The sequence below is a fragment of the Bos javanicus genome, chromosome 6, assembly GCF_032452875.1.
Source record: "Bos javanicus breed banteng chromosome 6, ARS-OSU_banteng_1.0, whole genome shotgun sequence".
NCBI classification, from domain to species: Eukaryota; Metazoa; Chordata; class Mammalia; order Artiodactyla; family Bovidae; genus Bos; species Bos javanicus.
Genome location: NC_083873.1, coordinates 70,468,894 through 70,488,495, shown reverse-complemented (window position 1 = coordinate 70,488,495; position 19,602 = coordinate 70,468,894). Strand labels below are relative to the sequence as shown.

Here is a 19,602-nt window from a genome sequence, read left to right as displayed (position 1 = left end):
TCAGGGTTTACTGACACCACCAGGACAAATGGGCTAAACCATATTGTAACCTCATTAGGAAGAGCATCACAGCCTTACAAGACCTTCAGCTGGAGTCATACCCGAAGCCACTATGCATCAGAAGATGTGGGAAAACTAACTAAGAAAACTGTGTTTTATGCTTTCTAGACCCAGCCAGTAATATTTTATCCATGACTCAGCTATCTATATGTCATCCTTAATTAAGGACAGGATACAAAGTTCTCTAAGCATAGCATCAAAGAAAGCTGAGCATTTACCTCTAACAAACACATAAATGGAACTGCTCAAGCCGCCTTTATTGGTGCACGTGTAATTGCCTGTATTTGTGGCCTCTGCTTTCTCGGTGATCCATTCCGGGTTTGTTTTCTCACTCAGTTGACCCAGGATCTCAAAAGTCCACTTGACAAATCCTGGATCAGTGCATAACAGCCTAATCTCGTCGCCAACGCTGACAATTAACTCTGATTTTGCTGGGTGGATAGATGGTAGAGACAGTTCCCCTGGACTCACAGATGGCTGAGAAGAGCCTGCCAAGAAAAACGAAAATCGTGTTGAACATGATCTTTTTCTTGGGCGAAATAAAGCATTTTTTCCAATATTGATTTCCATCTTCTGTGTACTCGACAATAAAAATAGGACAAAGCTGCCCAGCTATTTATGGTGAGAGAGTTCTGTTTAAAGTTTCTAAAGTTCATCTAGAAAATTAAGTTATTTTCAGCAACTCTCAATTAATCCTGAGGGTCACCCTCAGTATGCAAGCCAAGACTTGCTGGATGCCATGGCATTCTCTGGGTTAAACATACAACGGGGTCAAGTTTCCACTCTGAACATGGGCCACTGCAATGACACTGACATGCTGACACCCAGTCTAGAAACAACAAAAACAAAACCTCCCACGATTAAACAACACAACAAAAAAACTACCGGCCCATCGCTCTTTAGGCAAAATATCCATGATCATGATAGCCTGGCTTTTCTTACAGCTTTGTGAATTCAGTTATTTCTATGCAATTGTCTTTATTCGGTGATGGTCATTTAAAAAAAAAAAAAAAAGATCTTTGTGTTTCAAATGATAAGGCAGAAAATGAAAATCTTATTTTAATGATCAGATCATGAGATTTCATAGCAGACGTTGGGTTGCAGCCTGATCAACCTAATGCCTACGGAGATTTGCTACATAGCAAACTAAAGATACAAAAACTAAAAGAAGTGCCTAAATAGCTCAGTTGGGAGAGTGTCAGACTAAAGATACAAAACTAGAGACTCTGAATATGAAACTGGAACCTTAGAAAAGCACAGCAGCCAATCCATTCATTCATTTGTGCATACAAGTATATACATGCATCCGTTGCATGAAGGTAAGTATCTGTTCGTTACTTATGAGCTGCAAAAGCACTGTGTTAGATGCTGGGAGAAAATCCATGTAGACGGGACACACAGTCCTTACAGTCCTTACAGTCCAGAGCTTAAAGTACACAGTGTTCAATGTCAGAATAATGCAACATAGGTACAAGACTTAGCTTCAGGCGACATAGAAAGAAGTGGGCTGGATTTCCACGATATCAGAAGAGGAGAAAGAGCAGACACACAGATACCACAGACAGACACCAGAGACACTCGTGCACAGTGAGATACCTGAGGTCAACTAGACTCAAGATCAGTGAAAAGTTCTGGCCAGCCTCAGGTCAGCAGAAGCCACAGAACTCACAGTTAAGGATTTAAGACAAAAGAGGACGATGTGAGGCTGCCAGAGAAAGAGCACACTGGTGGTGATGGTGCCATGAAGAACACAAAAGGCTGACTCACGTACGATCCGGGTGAGGGGAGCGAGGGCGCCAGGATAACAGAGCTCCCTGGGGGGTTTTCAGTCACTTCTGCAGGATCATGGGGGGAATGGTTCGTGTGCTTGGATTTGTGCCCCCCTCCACACATACAAGGTCAGAGACAAGAACTGACGTGGGTTCTCAAGGAGCAGCAAAAGCGTCCAGGCCAGTGGAGGAAGCGGCGGGTGGGAGGCAGGGGCAGCCAGAGAAAGCCACAGCAGGAGTCTCTGCACACGTTCAGGGCAGAGATGGAGATAAGGTGAGAAAGGGGCAGAGATGGGAGAAGCAGGACACCTGCTCCCAGGTGCTGCATCTGGCCAGCAGGTGGACTTACCACGAATTCAGATGGTGAGAAAGGGACAGGCGGGAGAAGCAGGACACCTGCTCCCAGGTACTACACCTGGCCAGCAGGTGGACTTACCACCAATTCAGATGGTGAGAAAGGGACAGGCGGGAGAAGCAGGACACCTGCTCCCAGGTGCTACACCTGGCCAGCAGGTGGACTTCTCACCTGATTATGTGAAATTCAGATGGTGGGGAAAGAGCAGTATCTGTGAAGTTATAAGACAGTATCAAATAATCTGAGGAAACGGTTTTGTAGAAAAAAGAGGGACACAATGAGTACTGGTCGCAGAGTTCTTCCAGCTAAGAGTGGGTAGGAAAGAGTCAAGACAGATTTTTTTTTAATGGGACCATCAGAAAGGAAGGGGAGAGGCTAAAAAAGACAAGGGAGGCAACACATCAAAAGGTTTCCAAGAGAAGGTGGGTGGGTCCCAGGGCAGATGCTGAGCAGGATCAAAGGGAATGAACATAGGTCCCCAGATCTGGTTAGGAAGACACCACAGGAAATCCAATTTCAGTTGAGTGGGAATTTCTGCTGGCTTCAAGGTTAAGCCTGCAAGTGTAGACCTCCTCCTGGAGAATTATGGCAGGAGAAAGCACAGAAATAGATCTATAGTTAAAACTTTAGTAGTAGTTAAAAGGTTACAAGTTTATATAAAAAATAGGAGGCATGCTGACATCTGAAGATAGCAGGAACAGAATCCATGGAGAGGGATGGCCCAGAAGTACTCTACAGAAGGGCTGAAGTTGCCCCCTGAAGGTGTGTATAAATCACCAGTCTCAAGTTTAGTTATCCAGACAAATATTTCATCTGGGTGCCTTCCAACCATGCCATCAATTATAGCCCCATGATGTCACGCAAAGTACACCCCAGATCAGAAGATGCTGGGCAGCCTTGAGTCACAGAAAATTCAACAATAAGGTGAATTAGTCATCACATGTTACCGAGCACCAACAGAAAGAGAAGTGCTATGGGCCAGACTGTGTGCCCCCAGACTGAAGCTCTAAATGATGGAACCAGACTATGGAAATGAAGTGGTTGGGGTGATTTTTAGTCATACAGACTGTTAAATAATGAAAATGGGCACAGTGGTAAGTGAAGATGCTGGTTTTTCAAGTATTTATCTCCTTTCAAAACGAAGTACTTTCAATTTAATCCAAAAATTCTTAAGAATTTATATTTCAAATGTATTTCAATCTGGGCTTCCATGGTGGCTCAGTGGTAAAGAACACAGCTGCCAACGCAGGAGGTGTGAGTTCAGTCCTTGGGTTGGGAAGATGTCCTAGAGAAGGAAATGACCACCAGGTTCCTCTGTCCATGGGATTTCCCAGGCAAGAATACTGGGTGTGCTGCAGTATTTCTTTCTTCAGGTAGTTATGGTGAAAGCAGTAAGGCATCCTAGGTAAGAACTTGACTTTTTTTTTTTTTTTTTTTTTTTTGAGGTTTCTAATTTTTTTTTAATTGAAGTATAGTTGATTTACAATTATGTATTAATTTCTACTATAAACAAAGTGATTTGGTTACACATATATTGGAAAAGGTCAGTTTTCATTCCAATCCCAAAGAAAGACAATGCCAAAGAATGCTCAAACTACCGCACAATTGCACTCATCTCACACGCTAGTAAAGTAATGCTCAAAATTCTCCAAGCCAGGCTTCAGCAATATGTGAACCGTGAACTTCCTGATGTTCAACCTGCTTTTAGAAAAGGCAGAGGAACCAGAGATCAAATTGCCAACATCCGCTGGATCATGGAAAAAGCAAGAGAGTTCCAGAAAAACATCTATTTCTGCTTTATTGACTATGCCAAAGCCTTTGACTGTGTGGATCACAATAAAACTGTGGAAAATTATGAAAGAGATGGGAATACCAGACCACCTGATCTGCCTCTTGAGAAATTTGTATGCAGGTCAGGAAGCAACAGTTAGAACTGGACATGGAACAACAGATTGCTTCCAAATAGGAAAAGGAGTTCGTCAAGGCTGTATATTGTCACCCTGCTTATTTAACTTATATGCAGAGTACATCATGAGAAACGCTGGACTGGAAGAAACACAAGCTGGAATCAAGATTGCCGAGAGAAATATTAATAACCTCAGATATGCAGATGACACCACCCTTATGGCAGAAAGTGAAGAGGAACTAAAAAGCCTCTTGATGAAAGTGAAAGTGGAGAGTGAAAAGGTTGGCTTAAAGCTCAACATTCAGAAAACGAAGATCACGGCATCCGGTTCCATCACTTCATGGGAAATAGATGGGGCAACAGTGGAAACAGTGTCAGACTTTATTTTTCTGGGCTCCAAAATCACTGCAGATGGTGACTGCAGCCATGAAATTAAAAGACGCTTACTCCTTGGAAGGAACGTTATGACCAACCTAGATAGCATATTCAAAAGCAGAGACATTACTTTGCCAACAAAGGTTCGTCTAGTCAAGGCTACGGTTTTTTCTGTGGTCATGTATGGATGTGAGAGTTGGACTGTGAAGAAAGCTGAGCGCCGATGAATTGATGCTTTTGAACTGTGGTGTTGGAGAGGACTCTTGAGAGTCCCTTGGACTGCAAGGAGATTCAACCAGTCCATTCTGAAGGAGATCAGCCCTGGGATTTCTTTGGAAGGAATGATGGTAAAGCTGAAACTCCAGTACTTTGGCCACCTCGTGAGAAGAGTTGACTCATTGGAAAAGACTCTGATGCTGGGAGGGATTGGGGGCAGGAGGAGAAGGGGACAACAGAGATGAGATGGCTGGATGGCATCACTGACTCGATGGACGTGAGTCTGGGTGAACGCCGGGAGTTGGTGATGGACAAGGAGGCCTGGCGTGCTGCGATTCATGGGATCACAAAGAGTCGGACACGACTGAGCGACTGATCTGATCTGATATATATTCTTTTTCTTACACTTTTCCATTATGGTTTATCACAGAATACTGAATATAGTTCCTTGTGCTATACAGTAGGAGCTTGTTGTTTATCCATCCGACTTACTTCCCTCAGTACAGTCACATCTAGAGATAAGACTGTCCAGATTTGCATCTGCCAGGATGCAAGTGTGTGATCTTTAAGAAAGTTACCAAGCATCTCTACCTTGGTTTCCTCATCTGCAAAGTGGGGACAGTAACAGCACCTAATTCATAAGGCTGTTATGGAAAGCACTCAGAATTGTCCTCAGGCATGCAGAAAACACATAATACATACAAGACACGATTACTCTAAAAACAGTCTCATCTTCCCTCCAATCAGTCCTGACATTTCCTATGGAAGTAACTGGACACATCATTTCCCAGATTTCTGCCTGACTTCTCCCTCCTTGGCAATAAATCATACCAGTCATTCCCCAGAGCCTGTCACACATCCCTGTATGCCTCTCCACTCCTGCTGCCCTGATCCCAGAAGTCATTTACTATGTCCAGAATGAACAGCCGTTCCTGAAAGATACCCATGCCTCCAGCCTCCACTCACCCCACCCTCAAATCATCCTGCCTCATAACCCTGATATCCATCAGCCTAAAACACTTTTTCAACACCCCCAACCCCAGCCTCAAAAACCCTAACAGAGGCAAGCAGCAGCTAACACTGACATCATGCACAGCTTACAAAAGCACTCTCATGGTGTTTATTTCTAGCTGTTTCCTCTGGACCCAACCTGCCTCTCCAATCCTTTTAGCCTAAGGATCCCGCGAACGCTCTTCATTCCATGCTACGCCCACCTCTCTGCCCATGCACCCAGGACATAACTACTCCATCAATTTGCCTCCTTATCAGGAAGAAAGCCCAATCTTCATGGATATTGTTTGCTCTCTAACTATTCCAGGTCACAACCACCTGTTCCAAAATCCTCAGCTCCATCACCCATTTGGCTTCTGGTGTACAATAGTGGTCTATATCTAGATCTTACCTCTGCCTACTCTGGGGTATTAGGGCCCTCAGAACAGGATCATAAATTGTACTCCCTCCCCACCCGAGCACAGTTACATAAAAATTCCCTTCAATCACTGACCATATAAAAGATTGGTGGAAAGACAGGTTCCAAAACACGTAGCCCCAGTAACAGATGTCAACAGTCTATTGACCTATTCTCCAAAGGAGGACAATGTCTATTCTGCTGCTCTACTAAGAAAAAGTAATGGCTTGATTCATCCATTAAAATTACTATAGATACCACCGAAAGAAAAGCTTCCAAATTTGAGATCACTAGCTTACACTTTCAGAGAAGGCAATGGCAACCCACTCCAGTACTCTTGCCTGGAAAATCCCATGGACGGAGGAGCCTGGTGGGCTGCAGTCCATGGGGTTTCAAACAGACACAACTGAGTGACTTCACTTTCACTTTTCACTTTCATGCATTGGAGAAGGAAATGGCAACCCACTCCAGGGTTCTTGCCTGGAGAATCCCAGGGACGGGGGAGCCTGGTGGGCTGCCGTCTATGGGGCCGCACAGAGCCGGACACGACTGAAGCGACTTAGCAGCAACAGCAGCTTACACTTTACTTTTAGAGTTTAAAAAAATAAATTTTTAAAATAGTCACCACCAGAGGCATTCAGGGTTTTCTTTTCAAAATAAAGTATAAGTTCAACCCTCAAACTTGAGCATATACTAGAGCGTGGCTGTGGATATTATTCTCTTTTCTCCAAACTATCTTGAGTGCTGTTATAATGTTCTCTCTCTCACACACACACAAAGATTAGAGGTTCATGTTAAATATATATATATGTACATGCATATATATATATATATACACACACCCACACATATACACATACAAACATGCAGACACATATATACACACACACACACACCTTTATATTTAAAAGTCAATATCAGTAAATTAGTCCAACTGAGCTTTGAAACTGCTCTGGAATCATACATTTTGAAATGTATCTGTATATAGCAAGTTCTCAACAAACATTTGCTGAATGAGGTTTTATCTATGTCAGGACCCTTTGCATTTGAAATGTACTTCCCTAATGATGTTTGACTAATAAAAACACTGACTTATTTTCTGTTTCCTGAATATGTTAATTAATAAGTCCCCCAAATATGACAGATGGCAAAACCCACCATTCTGAGGACCAACTAGTCTAGTGAATGATGGCTGGGGGCTAGGAACTCCAGCATCTATTCAGAAAATATTCATTCCAGGTATCCTGCTAAGTGCTGGACCTAGGAGACAGTCCCTGCTCTCAAAAAGCATAAATAAGAGAGGAAAAGGGCACTTGAACAGTCAACAATGCAAGATTTTAACAGCAGTTCAAAACAAATACCAACATACCCTCTATAACCTTTGACCAGTATAAAATTCAACCACATCCAAAAGAATTGAAAGCAGGAATGCAGATACCTGCACACCAACATTCATAGCTGCAGTGTTTACAATAGCCAAAAGGTGGAAATAACCCAACTGTCCATCAACAGATGAACGGGCAAACACAATGTGGTGTATACACAAAACAGGAGTATTATTCAGCCATAAAGAGGAATGAAATTCTGACATGCTGCAACATGAACTTTGAAAACATTATGCTAAGTGAAATGAGCCAGAAACAAAAGGTTAAATATTGTATGATTCCTCATATATGAGGTACTAATAATAGGCAAATTCATAGAGACAGAAAATAGAAGAGAGGTTGCCAAGGGCTAAAGAGAAGAAGGATTGGAGAGTTATTCTTTTAATGGCTACAGAGTTTCTGTTTAGGATGATTTTCTTTAGGACATGGTGACGGTGGCACATCATTATAAACACACTTTAACAGCACTGAATTAGACACTCTCATGCAGAGTTGACTCATTGGAAAAGACTCTGATGCTGGGAAGGATTGGGAGCAGGAGAAGGGGACAACAGAGGATGAAATGGCTGGATGGCATCACTGACTCAATGGACATGAGTTTGAGTAAGCTCCGGGAGTTGGTGATGGACAGGGAAGCCTAGAGTGCTCTAGTCAATGGGATCCCAAAGGGTCAGACATGACTGAGTGACTGAACTGAACTGAGACACTCCTAAATGGTACTTTTTATATTATGTATATTTTGCCACAATTTTTTAAAAACTTAAAATCAGTAATTCTTAGATTTAAAATCAATAAATCAATAATAATTAAAATTGATCTAATTTAAAATCAAGGCCCAGGTAAAGCCTCAAACTTTCTCAGGCTTCTTGGCTCTTTCTTATCTGACCACTCGAACCTTCAGTAGCAGCCTCTGTGAGCCCCCCAAATTTATCTTAAATCCACATCACTAAAAATTAATCAGTTAATATTTTTATTCATTCCACACAGTTGTGCTTAAGGGCATGAACACCACCTTTTCTTCCTAGCTTTCTACTACCTTATAAAGTAGGCATTCATAGCAGAAGCTCTTTAACTCTCTGGGCTGAATAACCCAGAGTTTTAAATCACACTGACTACTGCCCAAGAGACTTGAATGTTCAAGGCTACCAGATTCTTCTTCCATCCATTTTTCCTTCCCTCCTCATACTATCTGAGTCCTTTGGTTTTATTTTCAAACCTGTTTATAGAATTTGGACTTGACAGTATATTATATATAAATTGTGTGTGTGCTAAGTCGTTCAGTAGTATCTGACTCTGTGTGACCCTATGGACTGTAACCCGCCAGGTCCCTCTGTCTAATACTAGAGTGGGTAGCCATGCCCTCCTCCAGGGAATTTTCCCAACCCAGGGATTGAACCCACATCTCTTATAACTAAGCACATGTTATGAAAGTTGATGAAATATGAGTATGTGTTGGGGGGAAAGCTGTCGATTCTCTGATAACTAAGCAACACTCTACAAGGGTGGCTCAACTGAAAAAAAAAAACCCACAAGTACTTCAAGTTAAATGTGGGTGAAACACGAGAAGAGTGAGAGAGGGCCTCCAATTTGCAAACATGGGGGGATTCTGCATTCCAAGCTAAAATTAAAAATTGCAGACTTTGTTTTGTGGGTGTGAAGGACAGCAGCTCAGAACGGTCTGAGAATGCCCATCAGTCAACCCAAACTCAGGAAAGGTTCTGCTTCTCCATCAAAAAGAACAAAGCTATCAATCTTTCTTTTCTTAAGCAAAATAAGCCCATTCAAGGTAGACCTGTTATTTTCTGTAATCTTTAGATTAAAAGACTCATCGAGAGTCCACACTGGGCTTCTACAGAAGGCTCTTAATGACCTGCGTAAGTAGGGGTGACTTGCTTGAGCACAGGAGGCTCCCCAAGCATCTACAGTAGTGGTTGGACCATGTCAACTGTTTATTCAAACAAGTCTCACTTGTCCTCCTTCACAAATAACTAAAATATCCTTCACAAATATCTAAAGCTGCAAAAACCAGATTGACAGCTTAAGTTCAAAGTAAGGAAGTCATTACAAAACCTTCTCCTCTTTGGACACAAGTATAAGGACCCAGGTAAAATAATGGCATTGAAGAAGATCCACGTAGAGAGGCTATTTTCTAGTTTGGGGGAAGTAAAGCTGTGACAAAGGCAAAGTGCAAAGCTCTACTGCAGTTCAGCTACTCTTTGGTTCACATACTATTCAACCACAATTCGTAATAAAAGAGCTAATGATTTGTATATCCTACTGTTTCTGACATACTTTTATATTCCCACAGGAGTAAACTGGATAAAAATCAAGATGGAAGGATTGTAGTAATTGCCCACAACACCCATGAGGCTTTAAAAACAAGTGGATCATACTGGAAATAGAATAGAGCTGGGGGAGGGAGGTATGAGCTCAGTGAAAACCATACAAGTCATAAAAAAATGCTCTTGCCCAGTGGCAGGGAGAGTGTGAATCCACTCTGGATCCCCACGCAAACTGAAGGAAGCCCTGCCATGGAGGACCCCAGCATGGTCCCCATCCCACAATGGTGAAGCCATGCCACCAGAACCATTAAGAAGTCACTGTTATCAACATGGATCTATTGCATGATTATTACCATGGTAGTGAACTAGATGGAACTCAGTTTTGTAAAGGAGACAAATCCAATGCAAATGAAGCAAAAATACTGAAAGATGACAAACAGGTCCCAAGACTCAAAGGAGGCAGCTGTCATTCTGCCTAAAAGGAACATGAAAAGCTCCACGGGGAGGCACTGTGAAAGCTGAGCCAGGAAGACTTTGCGTCTTTGTATGTGTCTGTTTGTATGTGTGTTTGAGGAAAAGTTCATCCTATGAGGACCCCACCCCACCCACTAAACAGTGAGCTCTCAGAATCCAAAGCAAGGTTTGCACCCATCTCTCGCCTCAAAGCCTCACGGGGTACCAGGAATACAGAAAGTGCTCAGTAAGTGCACAGTGAAGGAATGACTACATGCAGGAAGTGCAGAGCTGCAGGACTGGGGAAGATAATTTAGGACGTCACCTTACAGAGCAATGCTTTTCTCATCTAGAAGACTGCATAACAGTCTTCTTGAAGGTCAATTTCACTCAGTGACAAGTAACTGCCAACGTTTGTTTTATATTACAATACATACCGTAAAACAGAAAAAAAATCAAATGCATCTTTTCAGGGGTGGGGGAAACATGAGCTTTCAAAGAAACTGAACTACATCCCAACTACACACTTCCAAACACATCACCCAAATCCTGAGGATCTCCAACCTTGAAGAGCACCTCCACAGGTCAATCTGAGAACAGTCCTAAATGGATCATGTGAATTCCAATTTACAATTGTTCTGTTTCTGATGGATTTGGGGGATAGGAGAAAAGTTCAGTTATCTTTAATTTTGTAACATAGAGATTTAAAGGACTCAACCGAGTAGAACTCACTGCCTAAATCTACTTGGTTTTGGACTTGAGATGAATAAAAAGTAACTGACACAACTTTCTTACCATCCTTTTAAGTCTCTCACTGTAATATTCCCATGTTTGGGGACTGAAAAAACATTTCCTTGGTACAATGGAAATTTGTACTTAGCTTTTGAAAATAAAAGAAATTTTCTCTCTGCATGCTAGGTCTTGGTACTACTTTAGGTCCAGGATATTTAGGGATTACACAAAATCTGTTCCCATGTTTGAGACAGTTTACAGTTTCAAGTAATAGCAATAGACGATTGTAAAATGATCAGCTGTTTGAAAGTCAGTTTAAAAATCACAAAATAACAAAGGTTTCCTGCAGCACAGCTTTTTTTTTTTTTTTTAAGTAACTCAAGTGTCTTTCAATGTTGGTCTAAAGATTATAAATTAATTGAAAGAAAGAAACCAAAGGACAGAGAAAGAAAAGCTGGAGTGTTAGTCATTAATCGCACAGAGAAAGGGCTCAGAAACAAAGCCAGCGCCTGAAACGTGTGTTCATAGATGCAACGGTAATTGAGCGTCTACTATTTCGCCTGGGTGGGGCCAAGGACCAGGAATACAGAGCAGGGGATGGCAGCCCAGTGGGGAAGCTGGACTCACACAGATAATGACAGTACAATGAAGCAAACATAGGCAAAAAGGGCGATGGGGGGGACGGTAAGAAGAGGGGTCAGAAAGGATTCCTAGAGCTCGGATTAAAGAATGTGTGTGACCTGGCCAGGCTGCATGCAGACAGAGAAGAAGGTCTACCAGGTCAGGGACCACAAGAGCTAATGTCACAGAACCAGTAAGGTGCATGCTTAGAAGTCACGTGTTACTCAGAATCCCTGCAGCATCAGGGTGTGTAAGGCCAGGGACCCAGTAGGGTCTCTGTCATGTTAAGGAAGTGAGCCTGCCCTGATGGGGAGCTACTGGTGCATGTTTTGGGGGGACCCCTCTGGGAGCAGGGGAGGACAGTACTGACAGAACAGGACTAGACACAAGAACAGCCAGGAGACTGGATCCAGACAGGAGCTAATGAGAGCATAAGCCAGGTGTGGGGATGGACAGGAGAGATGGGCTTACTGGGTGAACATGGGGCCTTGCGATGGGCTGGATATGAGCAGTGAGGAAGTAAGAGGAAGGAGAGAAGACACCCCAGTTTGGGGCTTACACCTATGAGAAGAGAGGGTGCCAAAAGACTAGAGGGGGATAAAACTGATTTAGAGATATGTGGACCAGCAGGTGGTCGCTAAAAGGTCCCGCAAACCGAGAGGGGGTGGTGGGGGAGATCAGGGCCACAGACATACTCGTCAGCACCCAGTGGGTGGTCAGAGGGTGGTATGAGGGGTGTCCATGAAATCATCCACGAAGGTAGTGGAGACTACAAAGAACAGAGGGGCCAAGAAAAAAGTGACAAGGCCCAAGGTGGCTGACTTGATTGGCAAGAAAGAAGCAGGAAACTCCAAGCTAGATGGTGAGGAGAGACTCCCAGAAGGATGCTAGATTCTCATGGCAGCAGGTGAGGGGAGCAGAAATGGTCAGAGAACCAGTCTCAAAGTCTTCAGCACAGAATTTATCACCGACAGTAGGGAGGAGGGATGAGTCATAGAACTTACACCACTCATTGGCACCCCTGACTGCACACCAGCACCCCAACCTCCCAGCCCTACATCACGCCAATTCCAGCAGAATCTCTGATGGTACTGCAGTCATAGGATATGGGAGAAGAGGAGCCCTGACTGCATGGCAAGGGAAGGAGGGGCAGGCAGGGAGGGATGAGTCGGGGAGATGAGGGAGGAGGACTCCTGAAGTCAGTGAGTAAAGGAGGCCCATGTGAAAAGGTGGGAGGATGAATATCCGCAGGAGCAGGCAGCCAGGGTGAACAGCAAAGGAAGAGGGAACGGGAAGAAGAGATAAAGAGGAGAGATAGCAGAGAAGGTCCGTAGGCAGACCTGATGGAAGCACCAAGGGAGCCACTGCCTGACCTCAAGGGCTGATGAATGTGGCCACGAGGTGCATGAGGCAGAGTAAAAACATTATTACTTTTAAGCCCCTCTTTCTTTGGACCTGTTCTTTTCAGAAAAATATCGATGCACAAAGGAGCCATGAGACCACCGTGGGTCCCACATTCTGATGGACATCTGAGCAAGAGTGATTCATTCATGCTAGGAAGGGATGTCCCGCTGCGAACGGGGGTGCCCTTCTCCAGGAGGCAGGACTGAGCGACACTATCCCCACCACTCCCTTCACTGGCTCACCCTTCTGCAGGCTTTCAGCCTGGGTGGATTCACCTGTGGTTTGGGCTCTTCCTGCCTCTGCTCCCGAGAGTGGTTTCCTCCTGGGGCCAGAGTCAGCCCCTCTATTTTCTGCCTTAACCACACGGACTAACCCAGAACTAATAAATCACCTGTGCTGCTCACACCTTTCCTGCAGTACTGGCATTTTCTGCTTTTCTGGCTGTTGTTATGATCCTGGGCCAAATCATGCAGGCCTTGTGCTCTGCTATAAAGCATGTCCCCACTCAGATCCACCAACAGTCCCCAACTGGGAGCCTCCCTGTGCTTGAACCCCCAACTCCTTTGTTCCATCAGTTCTCCACTCACAATTGTGCCATCTGGTGGCAAGAGAAGACATCCTTGGGCTGTTTTTGATGTTTGAAAAGCACAGCCAAGATCAAGGAGATGTTAGATGTTCTGCACACCTGTAAGGAAATATACTAAGAGGACTCAGCATCAAGGATTCGAGCTTCCAATAAATGCCTTTTAAAGATACAACACCTGTCAAAGCTTTTCTCCGGTTGGAGGCGACAAGCAAAGTTATTAATTGGCTGGTGTCTGCTAAGATATTTAATATCTGCACATTTTAGATGAAATGTGTAATTGCATATTTTTCCTCTGAAGCAGTTAGTGAAGGATGTGAAGAAAAAATGTAATGTGGGGACATAGAGAAACTCTAGATTCTAAATCTTGAGCAAGTCCACAGGCCTGTTTCCTCTTCTGAAAAACTAAAAAGAGGGCATCGAAAGCCATCCAAAGCTCTAGGATCTGTACCTAATCAAATACTTAGGCCTTAAAAGAGTCATGATAAAAAAAAAGTAAAAAAAAATTCAGTAGCTAGACATAAAAAGTACTCAACTATTTGTGGCAATAATGAACAGCAGTGATTCTCTTATTATATAAGTAATATAATTAATTGCCTGCTTTGTTTGAACACAGAATTAGAATAAGGGCCTAAACATGGAATTCAGTCCCTAGCTCTTACATCTTACAAAGTGAACAGTAAGCATGTGTCATTCATTGGACAACGAAAGGAGGGTCCTTCTCATCTTATTATCCTGCAAAATCTCTTCTAGATACACACACATCCTCCACAGCAAAGGCTTTCACAAGGCTACTTAATATATTTCCTACTCACTTATCCTAAGAAAAATACAACCTGATGTTTGAGGAAGCAGAACTTCCCCTTTTGATCTTAGACAAAGATCTGCAAGGCCATTATGAAGTGTGTCTTTGGGGAGTCAGATAAGGTCTGGACTTGACAAGCATGATGTATCAGGATCCACCCGTGCAGCAGAAAAGAGGAACTTCCTCATTTCCAGTGGATTTGCCCCAATAGCCTAGTGCAGCTCCTGTTGTAAATATGTAGATTTCCGTGTTTTGAGTTCTGGAAAGCACTTCCAGAAAGAAACACCAGATAAGAAACAGAAGGACTCAAATCAATAAGCATCAGAATAAGACCCTTACCATCTGTGAAGTCTGGGGTTGGGGGTGGAGGTGGGGGAGCTCTTGATTTCTTTCAATGTTAACTTCCTTGACTTAAAGAACAAATACTAAATATCTTATCAGACACAATCAATAACTTTGCTCATCACCTCCAACCTGAGAAAACCTTTGACAGATGTCACTTCTTTTAATGGCAAAGTAAAAAGGAACAGGGCAAGAAGGGCATGGAAGGTCGGCCATGCTAGTCAAAGGCTGGCTTCACCCCAGACCTACCAAGGGCCAAGGAAAACTGACATGCACGCATCTCACTTCTCAACAGAGCCCCCTGGCTGCACGCTTCACAGAGGGCAGAATAGCCAGACCCTTGAAGGGACCTGTAGATGGACCTGTCAGACAGAAACTGACTTTGTGTCAGCGCTGTCCTGGACACAGACAGAAACTGACTTCGTGTCAGCGCTGTCCTGGACACATGTGGTTGAGAGTGAGTGTGGGCGTAGAGTTCTAATCTAATCACCACGCCTGTCTGCCAGCCAGGAAGCTGACAATTCCTCAAAATGCCAATTCCCAGGCTCAAATGGGGAAATGAGCCGGAGTTAAAAGCAAATGAATGCTTATACAAAATAAAAATGTGACACTTAGAAGTTCTAGTTTTAATTCTACAATGACATCAAACTGTTACCAATAAACAAAGGACTGTAATATATAATGTAAATATATGCCAATAGGGGTATTTAGAACATTTTCTGCTGGCAAAATATATGGAACATAAAATCTATCACTTTAACCATTTTTAATTAAACAATGGAATGGCAGTAAATATATTTACAATGTCATGTGACCACCACCACTACCCATTTCCAGAGCTTCTCCATCATTCCAAAGTCAAAGTCTAAACCCATTCAGGAATAACTCTCCATTATACCATCACTCCCACACCGCAGCCCCTGGTGACCACCGTTTTACTTGCTGTCTCAAAAATCTGACTGCCCTAGGGATCACACATAAGTGGCAGCCCCATACAATACTTGTCCTTCTGTGTCTCACTTAACTCAGCATAAAGTCTCCAAGGCTCACCTACGTTGTTAGTGTGTCAGAATTTCTTTTTTAAGGCTGAATAGTATTTCACTGTGCGTATTACATTACATTTTAGTTTCTCCATTTATCCTGACGTTTGGGTTGTTTTCCTGAGGCGCTTTTTAAACTCTGTCTTCAAATGTGATCTATATTTTTGAAAGAGCTCTCTCTGCTTTTCTAGCTTGGAAAAATGCTTGGAATATGTGGCTTAAATAGATGTTTAAGCTAACTGTCACCATAATGGGTAAATCAATGTATTTAATTAGTGATTATACTCTGAATTCTGTTTTTAATAGACCTGTCAGACAAGGGAAATTGCACCTTCCCCTCTATCCCAAACACTAGGAGGACAGAACTTTTTCCTTTTGTTTCCACTTTCAAAATGTCGTTTTATAGCTGGTTTAAAACAGAGGAAATAAAAAAAAAATTATTGATTTTTAAAAAAAGGAATTTTATCTGAAGCACTTGCCAGAGAAAAGGTAACCAGCATTGGTTGTGTCCAGTTCTTTGCAACCCCATGGACTATAGAGTCCACGGAGTTCTCCAGGCCAGAATACTGGAGTGGACAGCTGTTCCCTTCTCCAGGGGATCTTCCCAACCCAGGGATCGAACCCAGGTCTCCCGCACTTCTGGCAGATTCTTTACTAGCTGAGCCACAAGGGAAGCCCCAACTCTCTTGAAAACAGAAGTCAAAAGGAAGGGGTCAAATAGTTTATCTGCAGCCCTGAACAAGGTAGAACGAACCCCATTCTCCCCCTTTTTCACAAAGTAGAAACATATGAGGAACCCCTTTTTATTTGCCTGTACTAGATGCCATGGCAGAGAAGGCAATGGCACCCCACTCCAGTACTCTTGCCTGGAAAATCCCATGGACGGAGAAGCCTGGTAGGCTGCAGTCCATGGGGTCGCTAGAGTCGGACACGACTGAGCAACTTCACTTTCACTTTTCACCTTCATGCACTGGAGAAGGAAATGGCAACCCACTCCAGTGTTCTTGCCTGGAGGATCCCAGGGACGGGGAAGCCTGGTGGGCTGCTATCTATGGGGTCGCACAGAGTCGGACACGACTGAAGTGACTTAGCAGCAGCAGCAGCAGGTGCCATGGCACCCCACTCCAGTACTCTTGCCTGGAAAATCCCATGGACGGAGGAGCCTGGTAGGCTGCAGTCCATAGGGTCGTTGAGGGTTGGACACGACTGAGCGACTTCACTTTCACTTTCACTTTTTACTTTCATGCATTGGAGAAGGAAATGGCAACCCACTCCAGTGTCCTTGCCTGGAGAATCCCAGGGACGGGGGAGCCTGGTGGGCTGCCATCTATGGGGTCACAAAGTCAGACATGACTGAAGTGACTTAGCAGCAGCAGGTGCCATAGAAGAGGGTCTACTGGTTAGATGCTGGAGAGAGCCCATTTTCAGAAAGGCAGTTGCATGGGTTTTAGGATCTAAATTAAAGGACTGGGACTAAGGCTGAGGGCAAGAGTGAGCTGAGGCTCCCTGCTTGGGCCCAGGCCCCAGCCTGGGAGCGGGGCGTGGGGGGGGGGGGGCGGAGGTGGAGGGGTAGAACCACATGGATTGGGGCCAGAAAAGGAACTCAACCTGGGTGGCCTCCATATTCTCATAAGTCCAAGGCTGAGGCTCAGATGGGTTTTCAGGGAGGCATATTAGCAACTTAACTCTCAAAAGAGTCAAAAAAACTAATATGTATATACATGGACAAAGCAAATGAGGCAAAATGTTAATCCGTGAATCTAGTTCAAGAGTATCCTGAAATTCTTTGCATTCATCTTGCAACTTCTGTAACTTTATTCAACAGTATTTTAAAGTCTAGAAACCAACTCAGAGACTGGGGATGACTCTGCTTTTCTAAGCTTGGATGAGCAGGGGAGGCCACAGGAATAAAATGGAAAAGGTATGGGTTTTAGAGATTCCAAGTTGAGTGATATGAAACTTGGGAAGTTACCTCACCTCTCCAAGTTTCAGAGTTCCAACATCTATAAATCAGTAGCGAGCTACATCAGGATTTAGACATTATCTCTAAATCCTATACCTACCTTATGGTCAATAAATGGTTGCAAATGAGAAACAGTGTTTATGATGTTTGTTCCAAAACCTACTGTGTTTATTCCATTTCACTTTACCTATCAGGAGTTTACACTGGGTATGATAGTATGCTGAGCCCCAAATGTAAAATAAACACAACAATCCATTAATTGACAAATACAGAGAGCAGATTATCAGCTTCCTATATTAAAAGTAAGAGTCTCAACAAGCCACTCTAGATCTTGAAACCACCATCTTTAAAGAGGATTTAAGTTACTTCCCCGGCTGTCCAGTGGTTGAGACTCTCTGCTTCCACTGCAGGGCGCAACAGTTCAATCCCTGGTCGGGGAACTAAGATCCCCTGTGCAGTTCAGTTCAGTCGCTCAGTCGTGTCCAACTATTTGTGACCCCATGAATCACAGCATGCCAGGCCTCCCTGTCCATCACCAACTCCCGGAGTTCACCCAGACTCACATCCATCGAGTCAGTGATGCCATCCAGCCATCTCATCCTGTGTCATCCCCTTCTCCTCCTGCTCCCAATCCTTCCCAGCATCAGGGTCTTTTCCAATGAGTCAACTCTTCTCATGAAGTGGCCAAAGTACCGGAGTTTCAGCTTTAGCATCATTCCCTCCAAAGAAATCCCAGGGCCGATCTCCTGCAGAATGGACTGGTTGGGATCTCTTTGCAGTCGAAGGGACTCTCAAGAGTCTTCTCCAACACCACAGTTCAAAAGCATCAATTCTTCGGCACTCAGCCTTCTTCACAGTCCAACTCTCACATCCATACATGACCACAGGAAAAACCATAGCCTTGACTAGATGGACCTTTGTTGACAAAGTAATGTCTCTGCTTTTGAATATGCTGTCTAGGTTGGTCATAACTTTCCTTCCAAGGAGTAAGCGTCTTTTAATTTCATGGCTGCAGTCACCATCTGCAGTGATTTTGGAGCCCCCAAAAATAAAGTCTGACACTGTTTCCCCTGTGAAGCATCCCCCAAAAACAAATGAGTCCTCACTCTTAATATGTGTATTTTAAATAAATTATACCCATTGATGCTATTGCCAACCCTTCCACTAATTGTTAGCAAGGCTTACTTAGTTTCTGATTTGAGGCAAAATGCTCCCACTTTGAAGCTATCACCTCTGGGAGGTAACTCGCATATTGTCACCTTCTACAATAGGAATGAAAAATCCTAGCTTATCTAGGCCAACACTAATTGACCAGAATGAGGCAAAGGAGTGCGTGTCAATTCTATCAAACAGATCTGAAAGTGGCCGGGGAGAAAGATGGTGCCCCAATATCAACTTCTATAAGCAGAGTGAGCAGGTCTTCCTGGAAGCCCTGAGGGGACAGAGGACAACAGTCATTTCCCTGAAACCCCCCCAGGTGCCACCTTTACCACTTGGGCTACTGGCCTGTGTATTATGAATATCTCCACGATCAGAGGATTTCTCCCCTTTTCCACATCCCTGAATGCATAATACTCAAGAACCTCTCTTGGGTGTCCCATAAGCCAGATTCCAAACTAGAAATCATGAGATTCTGCTCCCCTGTGCAAAGGACTCCCCCTTCCAGCAGTAGGATTAGATGATGGTGGCAACTGCTCTTATAAATAAAACGCACTAGGTGACACACCATCAAAATTGCATACATTAACCACCCCACATGTCCTAGGAATAAAAGGGGACTACTTCTCCCTACCTTTCATTCATTCATCCAAAAACTTTTCTTCAATGTTTGCTATAGGCTGCCCCCTTGGGCAGCAGTGAAAAAGGCAGGGTCTCTCTCTCCCTCATGGAATTTATATTTGGC

At 43.7% G+C, this 19,602-nt stretch overlaps 1 protein-coding gene across 2 annotated transcripts in view; it reads right to left on the bottom strand.

Annotated features, from left to right (window-relative positions):
• The window catches only part of KIT (KIT proto-oncogene, receptor tyrosine kinase), an 87,436-nt gene that overhangs the window by 48,346 nt on the left and 19,488 nt on the right, over nt 1-19,602 (bottom strand). For both annotated transcript variants that reach the window (XM_061420190.1, XM_061420189.1), the window contains exon 2: nt 279-548. In XM_061420190.1, coding sequence (XP_061276174.1) covers nt 279-548 — 270 coding nt within the window. The remainder of the gene's footprint in view (nt 1-278; nt 549-19,602) is intronic.